Source organism: Phacochoerus africanus, chromosome 1, assembly GCF_016906955.1.
Source record: "Phacochoerus africanus isolate WHEZ1 chromosome 1, ROS_Pafr_v1, whole genome shotgun sequence".
In the NCBI taxonomy this organism is placed as follows: domain Eukaryota; kingdom Metazoa; phylum Chordata; class Mammalia; order Artiodactyla; family Suidae; genus Phacochoerus; species Phacochoerus africanus.
The window spans coordinates 276,668,761-276,684,915 of NC_062544.1; the positions used below are offsets into that span (position 1 = coordinate 276,668,761).

General features: G+C 52.4%; 1 protein-coding gene across 1 annotated transcript; it reads left to right on the plus strand.

Annotated features, from left to right (window-relative positions):
• The first annotated feature begins 12,608 nt into the window (after positions 1-12,608).
• OLIG1 (oligodendrocyte transcription factor 1) lies at positions 12,609-14,922 on the plus strand. Its single transcript, XM_047756510.1, has one exon. The coding sequence runs from the start codon at positions 12,708-12,710 to the stop codon at positions 13,518-13,520; it is 813 nt and encodes a 270-aa protein (XP_047612466.1). The 5' UTR covers positions 12,609-12,707; the 3' UTR covers positions 13,521-14,922.
• Positions 14,923-16,155: the final 1,233 nt, after the last annotated feature.

Consider the following 16,155-nt stretch of genomic DNA (forward strand, 5'->3'; position numbering starts at 1 on the left):
TTACATTTCGTTCCGAATCGGGGGCTGGAGGGGTCTCATCTTGTGTTCAGGGGCAGAAGCTTTTGTCCAGAAAAAAGTAAAAACGGAACGGTCAGGTGGTTCCTAACGTTGTGGGGCTCAGGAGGAAGAGCAGAAAGAAGGTCCCGTGGCCTGCATCCCACGCCCCACATTTCCCCAACCCCACTCCAGCCGGCACTGCGGGCCCCATGCACAGTCACAGGAGGGGGGATGAGCTTGGGGTGGCGGTGGGGGAGGAGTCACAGGCCTTTGGCCCCAAGGAGTCCTGTCCTCCAGGAGCAGGACACAGCTAGAGCAACACCCAAGTGGGGACCCCTAAAGTGGGGGCCCAGAGCAGGCTGCCTGAATCTGAGCATCCAGATCATGGCCTCAAGGAGCCAGAAGCATCAAGCTTTGATCATCGGGCTGTAATCTGGATGATCAGTTCTTTCCCCAATAGGCAGCCTCTCCTCCTGAGTAGAGAGACTCCCACAGACGTGCAGCCACAGCATAGCCCCCGCATGGGGAGATAGTTCCCACAGCTACACAGCATCCCAGCAGAAACAACAGGGAAATGAGAACAGGTGAGCAGCATGGCAAATGGGACATACGGAATCCTACCCAGGGGCACTTGATTGGGGCAGAGAACCTGCTTGTGGCACAACCCTCTTCCACTGATTTTAGGAGAGGCTGGGTTTTGAGGTCACATGGCTGGGGACCCAAACCTGGGCCCTTCACACCCTTGCCCATTTCTCTAACAATAGATAAGAGACTAGCCAGGGGGACAGTGGGGAGGTGGCGAGGTGTGAGGACAGGGAAGAGGGGACCTTAAGGGAAGCAGGCACGAGCAGAGGAAGGGCCCACAGAGTGGACACATTTTGAGGGTGTTGTCTGGCTCCCCCTTTTGAGACTAGAGTTGACATCTCTTATTGGTGTAAGAAAGAGAATTCCATTCACCAGAAATCCCATTGAGGCAAGTACGACATTTGAATAGAAGATAAACAGTGGAGTTCCCATCATGACTCAGAGGTAACACACCCAACTAGGATCCATGAGGATGTGGGTTCGATCCCTGGCCTCCCTCAGCGGGTTAAGGATCAAGCATTGCCGTGAGCTGTGGTGTAAGTTGCAGACGTGGCTTGGATCTGGTGTTGCTGTGGCTGTGGTGTAGGGAGTCTGTTGTGTTCTGTACAAGCTCATCTCCTGAAGCTCCACGACTGTGGCAGCCTGGAAAGTGTGTAAAAAAGGGATGACGGAGAGTAGCTTCACCACAGAGGGGACCCCAGGACCTCTGGAGCTGCAACAAACCCCTCAGCACCCACTGTGATACAGGCACAGAGCCGTGGAGGAGACCAGGAAGAAGCTGGTGGGAGCAGCACAGCTGGCTCGAGCCACGCCAGGCACAGGAGTCAGCGTGAGGCTACTGTCTCCATCCAGCTTGGTATCCATAGCACTGCTTTCCTGGTCCCTGCAACTCTCCCAGGATTTTATTTTTTATTTATTTATTTTTTCCCTTTTTTTAGGTCTGCACACGCAGCATATGGACGTTCCCAGGCTAGGGGTAGAATCAGAGCTACGGCTGCCAGCCTACATCACAGCTCATGGCAACACCAGATCCTTAACCCGCTGATCGAAGCCAGGGATCGAACCCACAACCTCATGGTTCCTAGTCAGATTCGTTAACCACTGAGTCACGACGGGAACTCCTCCCCAGGATTTTAGACCCGAAGACTGAGAGCTGCCTCAATTCTTCCCTCGGATAAAAGGCACAGGAATCCTGCTTTATCAATGAGTGGGCAAGTATCTGAAAATGCAGGCGAGTCCCTGCTTGACGAAAGCAAGTGAAAATTGTCCTCCATCACTTTAAATGGATCCACCAGTACAATCGGAAGGAATCAAGTGAGTTAATAAGGGCGTCATGGCTCTTCTTGAGTGTTATTAACCACACTATAATACTTCCTGTCTCCTCGTTTGGACACAAGCAGCTGCCATGCGCCAGGGAAATAAAGGTCATAATAGGAGATGAAGAAGCGTGAAATTGGCCCTGACCTTCATCTCCACGCAATGTGGGAAGCAGTGCCAGTTGCCACAGCTGTACCCCTTTCCCTCCCATTGGTGGGGGGAGCTGTTGAAAGCCAAGCCCATCCTAGAGATTCTAGAAACACGCTGGCATTCCAGCAACCATTAGCCCAGACGGGGTCCCATCTAGCCTAGACCGCCAGCTCCTTGTTCCCCACGCTTCCCGGGAGGCTCTCCCTGATGGAAGAAGGGCTGGTCCCCGAGGTCATCTGCATGTTAGTGTGTATGCACATCGAGGCAAGAGGCACGGCGTGAAAGAAGCAAAGTGATCAGTCCTGGTCTGTCTTCGTCTGCGCTCTACACCAAGCAAGGCTGGCCCTGGTCCCCAACTCTCTCTGGGTTTCAGTTTCCTCATCTGCAAAATGGGCAGCCGTCCTCCCAACCTGAGGGACACCAGAAGGCTAGAATGCGATGCCAGATGTGAAAGTGGTTAGCACAATATCAGGGCAAGGGTGTGTGTGGGCAGGTGACACGCCACGCCAGCTGGTGAGAACCGGCCATGCGGCCACCGCCGCAGGACGTCTTTGGCTTTAGCGGCATCTTGCACGGAGCTTGCTCTGTCACCCCTATAACAGCACCCTGTTGGGCAACCCCAGGTTGCGACATTTCTCAAAACATGTTCTGACTGATTTGACAGATCAGAGGAAGGCAGCGTAACGGTGTCTCAATCCTTCTTAAAAACGAACTATTCTTAAGACCGAGCTGCTTTTAAAAATAGAAGTTTGCAGAAAGAGGGTGTGGGTCACCTTGGCTGTGGCTGAGGATTTTTGCTATTTGCCCCGCCACCCCCCACCCCCTTCCTGGTTTCCTGGCATGCTGTTCCCATTCTCCATCCCAGCCCCCACAGCCAGTCCCCCGAGCTCCTGTCCCACAGCCCTGCCTGTCCCCTTCTCAGCCCTCATTCCTCCAGTCTTTCTGCTTGCCACCCCTCCCCCAAGAGCCCTCAGCTCTAAGCAACCACTCCCTCATCTAAACACAGCCACAATGTCTTCAAAACCAGGATCCTCAGACCAGCAGCATCTGCACCACTTATAACGAAGCATCTCAGGCTCCACCCAGGCTCCCAGGACTCGTCTCTGCACTTAACAAGATCTTGATGCTTCATGGGCTCTGGGCCAGAGCAGCTCCGATTTCCACCCAGCTGGACCACACACTCTAATCTGATATTTTCCAGGCAGGTGTCGCGAGGGTGTATCCCACATCCTCAAGTGGATTATACCTTACTAGAAGGCAGGGGGACCCACGCTTTCTCAAGGGCCTGGCACAAGGCTCTGCATGTCGCGAGCCCTCAGTGAATGGGCCAGGCTGTCTCGATTCGGCCTCTTTATTCACTCATTCAAATATTGACTGAGCATCTGTGGGGAGGGGCCTGGCCTGGTGTGGAAGAGTCGGACCTGTGCTCACACGTGGGCTGGTAAGTGAAGAGGCCATTCTGGCTACTGGCCAGCACCATGAAGACAAGCAGTGGAGAGAGTGACAGGGTGACAGGCAGGGGGGGAGGTGCCACTAGGGCGGGTGATCTGAGAAGGCCTCTGGGGGGGGGGGGGGGTGTTATCTGGTCACCGAGAACTCAGTGGTGAGAAGAAGAGGTAGAAGCTTCCAGCAGAGGGAAGAGTGGAGGGCAAGGGTCCCGTGGATGGTCCAGGTTCCAGCTCACGTCCTTTCTCCCTGCCGTGATCCAGGCAGTCATACACCTTCTGCATCTCCTCTAGCCCACGGCACCCTCCTAAAAAACCCTTGGGCCTCAGGTCCCTCCATCTATATCTGTGCATCTGTTCACCTCACCAGTGTGCAGCCTCCTACAGTAAGGGCGGCTGCTCTTAATCACTTCTCTCTTTTTTTTTTTTTTTTTGGCTGTATAGGGCTGCACCCACAGCATATGGAAGTTCCCAGGCTAGGGGTTGAATCAGAGCTGCAGCTGCTGGCCTCCGCCACAGCCACAGCAATGCCAGATCTCAGCCACATCTGCAACCTACACCACAGCTCACGGCAATGCCGGATCCTGAACTCACTGGGCAAGGCCAGGGATTGAACCCATGTCCTTATGGATGCCTGTTGGGTTCATTACCACTGAGCCACAAGGGGAACGCCCACTTCCTCATTCTTTTCTCCAAAGCTAATGCTGTTCTTTCTTTAAACATCATCGAGACCCCATCAAATAACCATCCGTGTGCCCAAGTAACAGGCATGAGGCAAGAGAGCATCTCCTATAAAGGCTCTTCTTCAATCAGTTTCATGTCCTAGATGGGACCAGGTGAGGCCACCACGGGCCTGGCTACACACAAAATGTGGTCCTCTAGCTCATCAGGGGACTTATTGGCAATACAGGACCTTGGGCTCCACCACCACCTATTGAACCAGAATCTGCACTTCACAAGACCTCCAGGCAATCTCACCTAGGCCAGAGTCCTGCCTCTACTCTCCATTATCTCCGGAAACCTCCACACAAGCCACCCAGAACAACTAACATCACTGGGAGCCAGGCACCCACCTAATTCTCGCTTTAAGAAATACCGATGAGGTGGATGTAAGTGAAATTATGAGCTTCATTTTGCAGGTGAATTAACTGAGGCCCCGGGGGTTCAGTAAGCCTGTAAGCGACAGGCTGAGTTTGTGCCCCAACAGTCCAGCTATCTACAGAGCCTGCCCTCTGACCACCTCACCGCGTCATGGTGGAGGAGTTGGCTCGGAGGCTGTATCAGTCAGCTTGGACTGCTATAACAATGCACCACACACTGGGCAGTGGAAACAACAGAAAGGAAGTGTCTCTGGTTCTGGAGGCTGGCGGTTCAAGATCAAGGTGTCAGCAGGGCTGGTTCCTTCTGTGGCAGTGAGGGAGAATCTAGTCCATTTTTCTTTCCCAGCTTCTGGTGATTTGCTGGCCATCTCCAGCATCCTTGGCTTGTGGCAGCATCACCAGACCTCTGCCTACATCTTCACCTACTGAATGGGTATGTCTGTGTCCAAATTTCCCCCTTTATCTGGATACCAGCCATACTGGGTTAAGGCCCACTCTAATGACCTCACTTTAATTATATCTGCAAGAACCCTATTTGGAAAGGTGACACTCAGGAGATCCTGCTGTGGCACGGTGGGTTAAGAAGCTGACTGCAGCATCTCGGGTTGCTGAGGAGGTGTGGGTTCAATCCCTGGCCCAGCACAGCAGGTTAATAGGGTCCAATGTGGGTTGCAACTGCAGCTCAGATTCAATCCCTGGCCCAGGAACTTTCCTATGTCTCAGGTGTGGCCATAAAAATTAAAAAATAGGTCACTTCCTAAGGTACAGGGTGGGGGAATGAGGACTTCAGTGTGAATTTAGGGGAACACAATCCACAACAGAGGTTAACAAAACCACTGTAACAGCTAACATGCTGCTGCGCAGAGTGCCTTAAGGGTTATCGACTCACTCAGCCCTCATGGGGGAATTTATCTCTGAGTTGTATTTTCATCCTTGCTTTGCAGATGGAGGAGACCGGGTCACTGGCAGGTCACATCTCTTCTTCTAATTCATGCGAAGAGCCAGGATTCAAACCCAGTCGTCTGGCCTCGAAGTTTGCCCTGCAGTTCTCCCGATACAGGATTATACCAAGGTCACATTTGCAGTTTCTTTAGCAAGCCGTTGCTGGATTTGGGTTGAGGGTGTCTGGGAAAGTCTCTCTATAAACAGAGCATCCCTGGTGTTCAGCAAGCACAGGGACAGAAGGGGCTAGAAAATGCCATATCCTGGATGCACAGCGATCGTGTGCTTAAAACAAACAAAACTGGGGCATCGCCTTAGTCCGAATGAAAACCATAAAATAGCAGCAGATGCTCCATAGTATTAGCTAAGCAGTGACTATGGGCCAGGCTCTAGGCAAGACACCTTCTTCCTCCAATTTCCCTTTTTTTTTTTTTTTTTTTTGCTTTTCAGGGCTGCACCTGTGGCCTATGGAAGTTCCCAGACAAAGGGTTGAATCAGAGCTACAGCCGTCATCCCACGCCACAGCCACAGCCACGTGGGATCCAAGCCACAACTACAATCTACACCACAGCTCACAACAATGCTGGATCCTTAACCCACTGAGCGAGGCCAGGGATCAAACCCGCGTCTTCATGGATACTAGTTGGGTTCCTTTCTGCTGAGCCGCAACAGGAACTCCCCCTCCTATTCCCTTCTAATCTTTATATACTGTCCTAGGAGATAAAGACAATTATTCCCATTTTACAGATGAGGAAACTGAGGCTCAAAGGAGGCCTGCAGAGTCTACAAGCTAGCTCTTCTCCACCATCCAGGGAGCAGGACTCTGCTTTGTTAAAACATAAATAGGAGGAGGCTTTGAGCAGAAAAGTCTTAGAATATTCTGGTCCGAGGAGATTTGCATGTGTAACGCGAATCGCCTTCACTGGAGTTAATATTTCCAGGTCAGAGCGCCTTGGGGACGGGAAGGAGGTGGCCTCCCAGCTGCAGTCTCCTTAACTGCACCCTGGGAAGTCTCCGCACTCTGCCTTTCTTTCTCCCCCCTGGTGGTCTAATCTGGAGTCAGATCCAGCCGCTGGCTCTTGAAGACCGACCGGGAAGGACTGTGAGCCAACGGAAAAACAACAGGTGAGCTTCTGAACAGTCCCCTTCTGTGCCTCGGGCAGGGTGTCTGCCCAGGCGACCTCGAGGCCGCCCTGACTTCCAGGACCTTCTGTCTCTGCAGGTGTTTTAGGAACTTGGCCTCAGGGCTTCAGTGACCCATATTTTATCACCTTTCAGGTTTCTCTAATTCATCATTCACTCCTTTCTGAAAACCTAGAATGAAAGTTTAGCAGCTCAGCGCCCGGGTCTCTCTCCTTTCTCTCTGCAAACACATCGGCCTGTTTGTTCCCTTTCATCCACGCTCTTCCTGTTGCATTCTGCGCGCTCAATGGGGAAAGAGTGAAACCGGATGGCTGGACCCAGTGCGGGGAAATGACTTCAGAGCCACCTTTGTTTTCCTCATTCCTTTGAGCGCACTTGGCCCCGCGTCTCTATGAAAGGGCTTGTTTGAACCATTTGGAATCTAGCAAGCGGGAGATGCTGCGGCCAGAACCGCTCATATCTTTTCAGGCTGCCTGAGACTCTGGGTGAAACTGCCAAATTTTTGCAACACAACTAGCCATGACATTGGACATTGTGTTATAAATTAGCCACAGCCTTCCAAGCAAATTGTCCCTTTTCATTGTGTCATTGTAAGCCTTTGGCTTCAGCTCCTGACTTCAGGGAGACGTGGAGAATATTTTTGTTCGGCCCCAAACCAACCCTTCAGACGCCAAGCTGCATGTGCTAATATATGTATCTTAATTCACAGTTTTTTCTTAGCACACGGACACTGAAGATTCCTGTCACCTATATCCCGCTTCCCTGCCGAAAATTCTGCCAGTAGGCTTTTATGGGTTGATGTGGCAGGAACTATCGCCATGTGTCTCTCATACAAAAAGATGTCCTTCTCTTCTTCTAGGCTTTTCACAAGGATCTGCTAGCCAAATCAAGCTTTTGTGATGAAAAGAAAATCTGAAAAAAATCTCCAGATGCTATCTAATTTCTTGTCTTACTTTCACTCCCCCCGCCCCCCCCCCCCCCCCCCCCCCCACACACACACAGAAGAGAAGGCACAGGACAAATTTGGACTTCGAAACAAACTTAGGGAGTAAACTTTATGAAAATCAGATCCAAATGACAATCTGCTAAAAATAAAATAGGAGTTCCTGCTGTGGCACGGTGGGTTAAGGACCGGCGTTGCTGCAGCTGTGGCATAGGTTGACACTGTGGCTCAGATATGATCCCCGGCCTGGGAACTTCCATATGCTATAGATGCAGCAATAAATAAATAAAATAAAATAAACCTCCTTATGAGCTTTGTAAAGCACACCTACATTTGGTCTTTAGCGATTTCACCAGAACAGAGATCACTCATTACTGCCTTTGTCTTTCCACCTTGGAAGAAAGGACAACTGTGACAAGCATAGAGCTTCGAAACAACAGGTTAAGTGACTATTAACATCGTATCCGTTCATAACATTTCCATGAACTTGCACTCTCTTTTGAAAGTGAACAAAATTCATATTCTAATTTTGCCGGTAGGAATCTTTCTTTGAGCTGCACTATCCCTGGTTCTTAGAGCCTGTCAAAATGGTCCCCAACTGAGAGGGGACCAAATGTATCTAAGGAGCTCTGATCCATTCAAAGACACATAGCAAAAGGTAATTCACCCCCTCCCCATTTTCTCCCTCCATGCCTGTCCTCCACCCAGAAAGACACCCAGTGTCCCCTCTCGCTGCAGCCCCTTCCCTGTCTTCTGTGGTCCAGGCAGAGTTATGTTTGGATGAGATGGGACAAGCTGATAGACGGCGAACTTTAGATGTGGCAGCCACTTCTCACAGTGGAAGTGTACATTTCAATACCTCTTGCAGAATGGAGACTTTCTAGAGAATTTTGTCCTTAGAAGAAAGCAGCACTTTCAAGGGTTTCTGCTGTGGATTGGTGGTGTCTGCAAGCTGGGACACTGGTTCGAACCTTAGTCCAGCCACTGGGTTAAGGATCCATCACTGCTGCAGTTGGGGCATAGGTCACAACTATGCCTTGGATCTCATCCTCGGCCTGGGAACTCCATATGCCAGGGGGCAGCCAAAAAAGTAAACAGAAAAATAAAATTAAAAACCAACTGCATTCTGTTCCTTCATTACAGGTCCAAGTTTCAGCCAGCTTGAAGAGCACATTTTAGCAAAGATGATCTCTTACACTTAGCTGGCCTTCTGTCTCTCCAGGGACAAGAGGGGGCTTTGCAGACCCTCTGCCCTTATGGAGGGGGTGGATGGTGCTGTATCCAAAACACAGGAGTATTTCCACTCACACACTCACTGAGGCTTCGGGTCCCTATTGTCTGACCCAAAGCAAGAGTGTGCAGCAGGATTGGGGGAACAGGCAGGAGATGCTTGAAGTTTCTATGCAAGAAAAAGGCAGCCTCACACACACACACACACACACACACACACACATACACATACCCACCTCCTTGGGGTGAAAGGCATCGCTAATACACACACACACACACACACACACACATACACACACAGCCCTTTGGGCAAAGACAAGAGTGGTTGTTATGGTGGACGCAAGTTGTTCCCTAAGCATGTCCTGAATGTGGGAGGCCACGGCAGCTGTCTCCCCTTGAGACGGCCCCCGGGGGCCCCTGCCAGGGGCTATAATGGCTTGCTGGCCCTTGCCAGCTGTCACACTTTGCATGCCGCTGGAGCTCCGGTCCAGCAGAAGGGGCATCCAAGTCACCAGCTTCAATAAGCGCCAGATCCTGTGCCCATGCTGGGCCCACCCTGGCCCCTGGAGCCTCCGCTGGGGCTCAGCCGAGAGCTCTCTAACACACACTGACAGCGTGTCCTCCTGACTGTGTCTTGGGCCCGGGAAGGGAGCTCTCTTTCCCCAAGGCAGAGGTTTGGGGAGGTCAGGGGCTAAAAGGAACCATCAGGGACACCTCCAGGAAAGAGGGGCCCTTTTGGGGGGAAGAATGGCAGGTGTGTTCCCATCGCTGATTTCTGGGGTGTCCCCGACTATGGAGGGGAAAGGGACAGGGGGCTATTTGGGCCACTCGCCCAGGTTGAGCCTTTGTTTTTCTCATTCACTTTCTCTTCCTGCTGGTGGGGCAAGGCCCCAGGGCCCCCACCTAGGATGTGGGCAGAGGAGGATGCCTGAGGGTGAGGTGGCTGGCACCTTAGCTATAGGACAGAGGGGGTCCTCAGGGTGACAGTGAGCTTTGCAGAGGGGGCGGGTGTAGGGTTCATGGGTGTGGGATCTGGGAGCTCCCTCTTCTAAGACATGGCCCAAACCCACTGACTCCTCAGTACTGGCCTGGCCTGGGTCATCTCCTCCATCCTTACACCCCACCCCAGCACATCTCATCCTGGCTTCCTCCTCGGTTTCCTGGAGGCCAGGTCCAGCTGGAGGGAAATATGGACGTGGCTACTGATGGTGCCGTTCTGTCTGTCTGGTCAACCCCAGAAATCCATCACCTGCTGAGGGCCTCAGTTTCACCACCTACAGCAGGGATTTTCAAAATACCCAGTTTATAGAGTCCCTGCGAGAATCAGATGTAAGCATCTGGTAAAATGCTTTGGGAAACAGAATGCTTTAACAAAAGGGGAAGTGATTAAGGAGGTCTTAAACTGATCTGCTGGAAACTGATCTGCTGGAAACTGTCAAGGTGATTTCCTTGGTCTCCCTCCTTCCTGCTTGGGGCCTCAGTTCCTTCCTGATGAGGCCTCTTCCTCTCTCCCCAAATGATTCCCCAAGCCTACTGGGGTGGGGGTGGGGGGGGGGTCCTACCAGGCCCCTTCCCTCTCTCTGAAACTTAGGGGAAACTCTTAGATGAAAGACCTGTTGGGAGATGGCACATTTTAGGGGTGAACCTGTGCGCTAGTGGAGATTTCAGACCCATGCTTATGGACCCTCTGGGACACGCAGTCATTGCAAAGCTTTGGGAGGATGAAGAAATGAATAAGTGGTTCCCAGTCCTCAAAACAATAATCACAACCAGATGCAGTGATGACCTGCATGCTACACAATCTAGGCTATGGGGAAGGGCTGTCAGGGGTCTGCTGAGCATGATGAGAGGAAGAAGCTGGAAAATCACCAAGACTTTGAGAAGAAAGTTGAAGCTGAACCTGTGACCTGAGCAGGATGCTACAGGCAAAGCTGAAGGTCGGACGTCGAGATCAGAGTGAGCCTTGCGGGAGGATGTTGGTGGAAGAAAATGGAACAAAACATCCCTGGAACCAGCAAGCACAACCAATGGGCTCCGAGAGCTGAAATCAGTCCCCATGGTGATAGGCCCTTAAACAGCATCCCTCCTCTTCCACCAAAGGGGACCGTAGGCGAGCAGCTCATTTTCTTTAAGTCACTGTCAACATCAGCGTTGTCCAACAGAATTCTCTGTGATGACAAAATGTTTTCTGTGCCATCCAACAGATGCAGTGGCCACTGTGGCCACTACTAAGCACTTGAAGCAATGTTAGTGCAACTGAGGAACCAAATGCCTAATTTTATTTTATTTTATGCATTTTTTATTCTTCTGGCTGCACCCATGGCATGCAGAAGTTCTGGGGCCAGGGATCAAACCCACACCACAGCAGTGACCTGAGCCACAGCAGCAACGCCAGATCCTTAACCTGCTGAGCCATCAGGAAATTCCTAATTTGATTTTATTTTAAATAACTGCGTTTGAATAGGTTAGTGGCTACCATGTTGGATGGTAGAGGTTTTGATATCAAAAGGCCCTCTCCCCTATGCCATTTCACCATGTGACAATGACAAGCTATAGAAGTATGCCCTGGTGTTGGGGTAGGAAACTTACACAGCCACTGAATAAATGCTATTTTATTTAGGGGAAGAGAAAGGGTCAGTTCTACCCTGAACAGATATGAGTGTGTGGGTGGGTGGCTTTTTTTTTATTTTGTTTTTTCCTCATAAAAGGCCAATTTCTGTGTGAGTTTTTGCTTAAGCAAGAGTTGAGTTGCTGACAGAAGGAACACATGTCCCTTTGGGGGAGGAAAGAAATCCAACCCCAAAGGTTCCTTCATCCCTAAAGACCTTTTTAATTGAGAGGAGGGAGAGGCTGGGAGTAACCATTCTAATGCTACTGATCCTTGAGTCCAGAAATTTAGTTCTCCAAAATCTAGCAGGAAGTTACCTATTGAAAAAAATATGTATGTTACAACCATGCTCGTCATAGCAGCATTCCTCACAATGGCCAAAAGCTGGAAGCAACCCAGCTGTCCATCTATAGAGAAGTAGATAAACAAAGTGAATATTTCATACAAAGAAATATTAGCCTTAAAAAGAAACAAAATCCTGACCCACGCGAAAGCAGGGGCCAACACTGTGCACATTATGCTAAACGAAATAAGCTGGTCCCTAGAAGATAAACACTGCATGATTCCACTTATATGAGGTACCTAGAGAAGTCAGACTCAGAGAAGAATAATGGTCACCAAGAGTTGCAGGGAGGTTAGGGAATTGTTGGAGTAGAGAATTTCAGTTTTGCAAGATGAAGAGTTCTGTGGATTGGATGCATAAAATAAATGCACTTAACACTACTGAACTGTACACTTATAAATGGTTAAGATGGCAAATTAGATGTTTTGCGTATTTGACCCCAATTTAAAACAAACTGATATGCTTACGTATACCAAAACGTGGAGGCGGAGAGCAGAAGGAGGAAGGCACAGGAGTTTTCGCCTCACCGATGCCACCAGTCCTCCAAGAACAGCCGCGCTTCAACCGAAAAGGCGCCTCCCTTTCTCCCGGGTGGCCCTGTCCTGTGATTCTCCATCCGGCTTACAATAATCTCCTTGAGCCGTGCCAGCCGCACCGCAGCGCGAGCCTGAAGCGCGAGCGGCCAATGAGCACGCGCCTGCGCCGGACCTCGCGCCCCCATTGGCTGCGCCCAGCAGCCCGCGGCCCCGCAGGTTCCCATGCCGGGTTTAAAGGGGTCTGGCGCGGGCTGCTGCCCTGCGATCTGCTCCCCGCGCGCGCGGGTCTGCGGGGAGGGGCGGCCTGCTGAAAGGCCCTCCCCGGGGCGTTCCTGAAGGGCGCCTCGGCCGCCCCCACCGCCCCCCAAATGTACTATGCGGTTTCCCAGGCGCGCGTGAACGCGGCCCCCGCGACCATGCTTCGGCCACAGCGGCCCGGAGACGTGCAGCTCGGGACCTCCTTGTATGAGCTGGTGGGCTACAGGCAGCCGCCCTCCTCCTCTTCCTCATCCTCCACCTCCTCCTCCTCCATGACCGCGCCCCTCCTCCCCAAAGCCGCGCGAGAGAAGCTGGAGGCACCCGCCGAGCCGCCGGGCACGGGATCCGGGCCCGGCGCGCACACGGGCGGCAGCTCCCGGGCTGACGCCAAGGAGGAGCAGCAACAGCAGCTGCGGCGCAAGATCAACAGCCGCGAGCGGAAGCGCATGCAGGACCTGAACCTGGCAATGGACGCGCTGCGCGAGGTCATCCTGCCCTACTCCGCGGCGCACTGCCAGGGCGCACCCGGCCGCAAGCTCTCCAAGATCGCCACGCTGCTGCTCGCCCGCAACTACATCCTGCTGCTGGGCAGCTCACTGCAGGAGCTGCGCCGCGCACTCGGAGAGGGCGCTGGGCCCGCTGCGCCGCGCCTGCTCCTGGCGGGCCTGCCCCTTCTCGCCGCGGCGCCAGGCTCTGTGCTGCTGGCTCCCGGCACTGTGGGGCCGCCCGACGCACTGCGCCCAGCCAAGTACCTGTCGCTGGCGCTTGATGAGCCGCCGTGCGGCCAGTTCGCGCTCCCCGGCGGCGGCCCGGGCGGCGGAGCGGGCAGTCCGGGCCTCTGCACCTGCGCGGTCTGCAAGTTCCCTCACCTCGTCCCCGCAGGCCTGGGCCTGGCCGCGGTGCAGGCACAGTTCTCCAAGTGAAGGCTCGCCCGGGCCTGGGGCGCGACCTCGGCCCGGCCCCCTGCCGTCCAGCTTCTGCGCGTCCCCGCGCCCTGCGCCGGGGGAGAGCAGACCCATGCATGGAGGTCGTTTCGAACCTTCTCGCCCAGAGGAAAAGACTCTTGGGCGCCCCTTTCCACCCCACCGCCCCGGGTGGGGAGGGTGCGGGGGGGAGTTAAAGTGACCTGAGAGCGGATGTTCGACGGAACGTCGGGGCTGTTTGGGGTTCTGGGTGGATTCCAGCTGCTTTGGGCAGCAAGTGCGCGCTGTCACCGCCACTGTAACCCACCGCCTGGCTTTCCCGGCTCCCGGAGTCGTGCGCTTCGCAGAAGTGATAGTGGTTTTAGGGCGCCGTACTCTTCCGAGATGCGGCGGCACGCCGGCCCTGAGCGCGCGACCTGTCATAGGGGGCGACACCTGCCGGGCCAGGGGACCAAAAGGCTGCCCTCGGAAGGCTGGGGGTGGGGTAGGAGTCGGGGGTGTTTCTTTCTCCCGGCCAGAGGTCACAGGCGCACTTGTTCCCCGCAGCCACGCCCTGTTAGAGGAGATTGTCCGACCCCAGGAAGCCGAGAAAGACCAGTCGGTGCAGAGGATCACAGGCGTAGCAGACCGACCGACCCTGGGCGACTGGACGGTTGGCATCGCGGTGCCGCGGGAGGGGGCGATGCCACTTCATGGGTCGATGGATGTACTGGGTTGGGAAGTCTGCCTTTGTACCCCGACTGTTAGAACGCAGTTTTTTGAGAATCGCGTAACCAGGTGTTTTGTTGCGATTATTCGTTCTTAAATCCTGGGGTCTTCGAAGGACAGTTTAGAACTCGCGATTCATCGCTTTGTGCCCCCTTCCCCAAAGGTAGAGTACCCAATCTTTGAGCTCGCTCAAAACCAGCCACCTTTCCCGCAGACCCGGCTTCTTGGTGTACTAAAATCGGTAACAAGGCATTTTGGGGTTGCAGGTCTTGTCAGAAAGCACGGTCTCTAATTAACATTCTGTCTCATTAAAAGACGCGGAGGGGGGCCGGGACCCCCACACCGCAGGCAGCTCCGAAGGCCCCCCGCTGAGGCGGCGACGACGGGATGGAGGTTCCTGTGCTGTCCCTTCGCGTGCGGGGTCCGTCTTTCTCAAGCGCGTGGGGCAGGTCTTCAGGCGGCTTTGCGATTGAACTACATCCATCGGTGACCGGTCTCGATTTGTTGCAGACGTTAGCAAATTACTGCACCCACGTTGATTTTATGATCTTTCAGCAGCTTGCTTTGAATTTTATGTTGGAGGGTTTTGGTTGTTGGTAGTAGCCGAATTTAACTGGCATTTTATTTTATTTTCTCTCTAACTTTGTTTCCTTGTGCTGTGAAGAAGCAACAAAATAAACATTTAAAGACCTTACATTTTTCTTCAGATTTGTTTGTTAATGTAAGTGTCCTGGCACCCTGGTGAATCCAGAACTTCAGGATGAAGAGTAATAACTAAATGACAGGGGTTCGAAATCTTGAAACCTGACTTCCTGATTTGTAAAATAATCCAATGAAGTCAACGGTAGGTCAAGTTCAGGCATCAGGTGGAATATACCTGACTGCAGGTGAATGGGTAGATGAGAAGAGGGAGGGAGGGAATACAGGAATGAGGTGGTTTTTTTTTTTTTTTTTTGTCTTTTTGCTATTTCTTGGGCAGCTCCTGTGTCATATGGACGTTCCCAGGCTAGGGGTCCAATTGGAGCTGTGGCCACCGGCCTATGCCAGAGCCACAGCAATGCGGGAACCGAGCCGCATCTGCAACCTACACCACATGCAGCTCATGGCAACGCCGGATCCTTAGCCCACTGAGCAAGGGCAAGGACCGAACCCGCAACCTCATGGTTCCTAGTCGGACTCATTAACCACTGCGCCACACCGGGAACTCCCAGGAATGAGTTCTTAGCCAAACTTGAGGGATGGGTCTTTTTACACTACAACTTCAACCTCTGAAAAATGGGTTATGACATATATTTAGGATAAAATTATTTTATCTCATCATCTTTCTCAGAAATCTACTTTTTTTTTTTTGTCTTCGTGAACAGAAGCTTCAACAATATCTCACAGCTGTGAGCTTCCCTGCCCCCCACCACCCATGATTCAAATCAGGTTGGAGGTGTCTCCTAGGAAATTGTGACCTGGGACATCATTTTATTCTAACAGGTGAAGAAAACTCTTCTGTCTGATTGAGGATGTTACGAAGATTTTGGAATGTTGACTTGCTTCTCAGATGCAATATTTAAATAGTCGTAGTTAGTAATGAAATCATTTAAAGGTAGGGGGCTGGGGGAGGAGAAATAGTATCCCCTTTAACCTGTGGAAAATGAAAGAAAGTCCCGATGAGGTGGTTTGCTCAATTGTATCCACATTCGTTAATCTGAAGCATGTCTACTCGTAGGGAAAAATAAGCACTCACTTTGGGAGCACAAAAGGGGTTGGTGGGGAGGAGTGAGGCAGGATTGCCTTCCCCACCATCCTGGCTAAGGGTTTATTTGCTCAGGTGGAGGGGCAAGAAAGGACCAGAGGGAAAGTAGCTCTGTGCTCCAACTCACTTCAGTTCTTCCCGGACTCTGCCCTCAGAAAAATCACAGTCTCCTATTATAGTTCA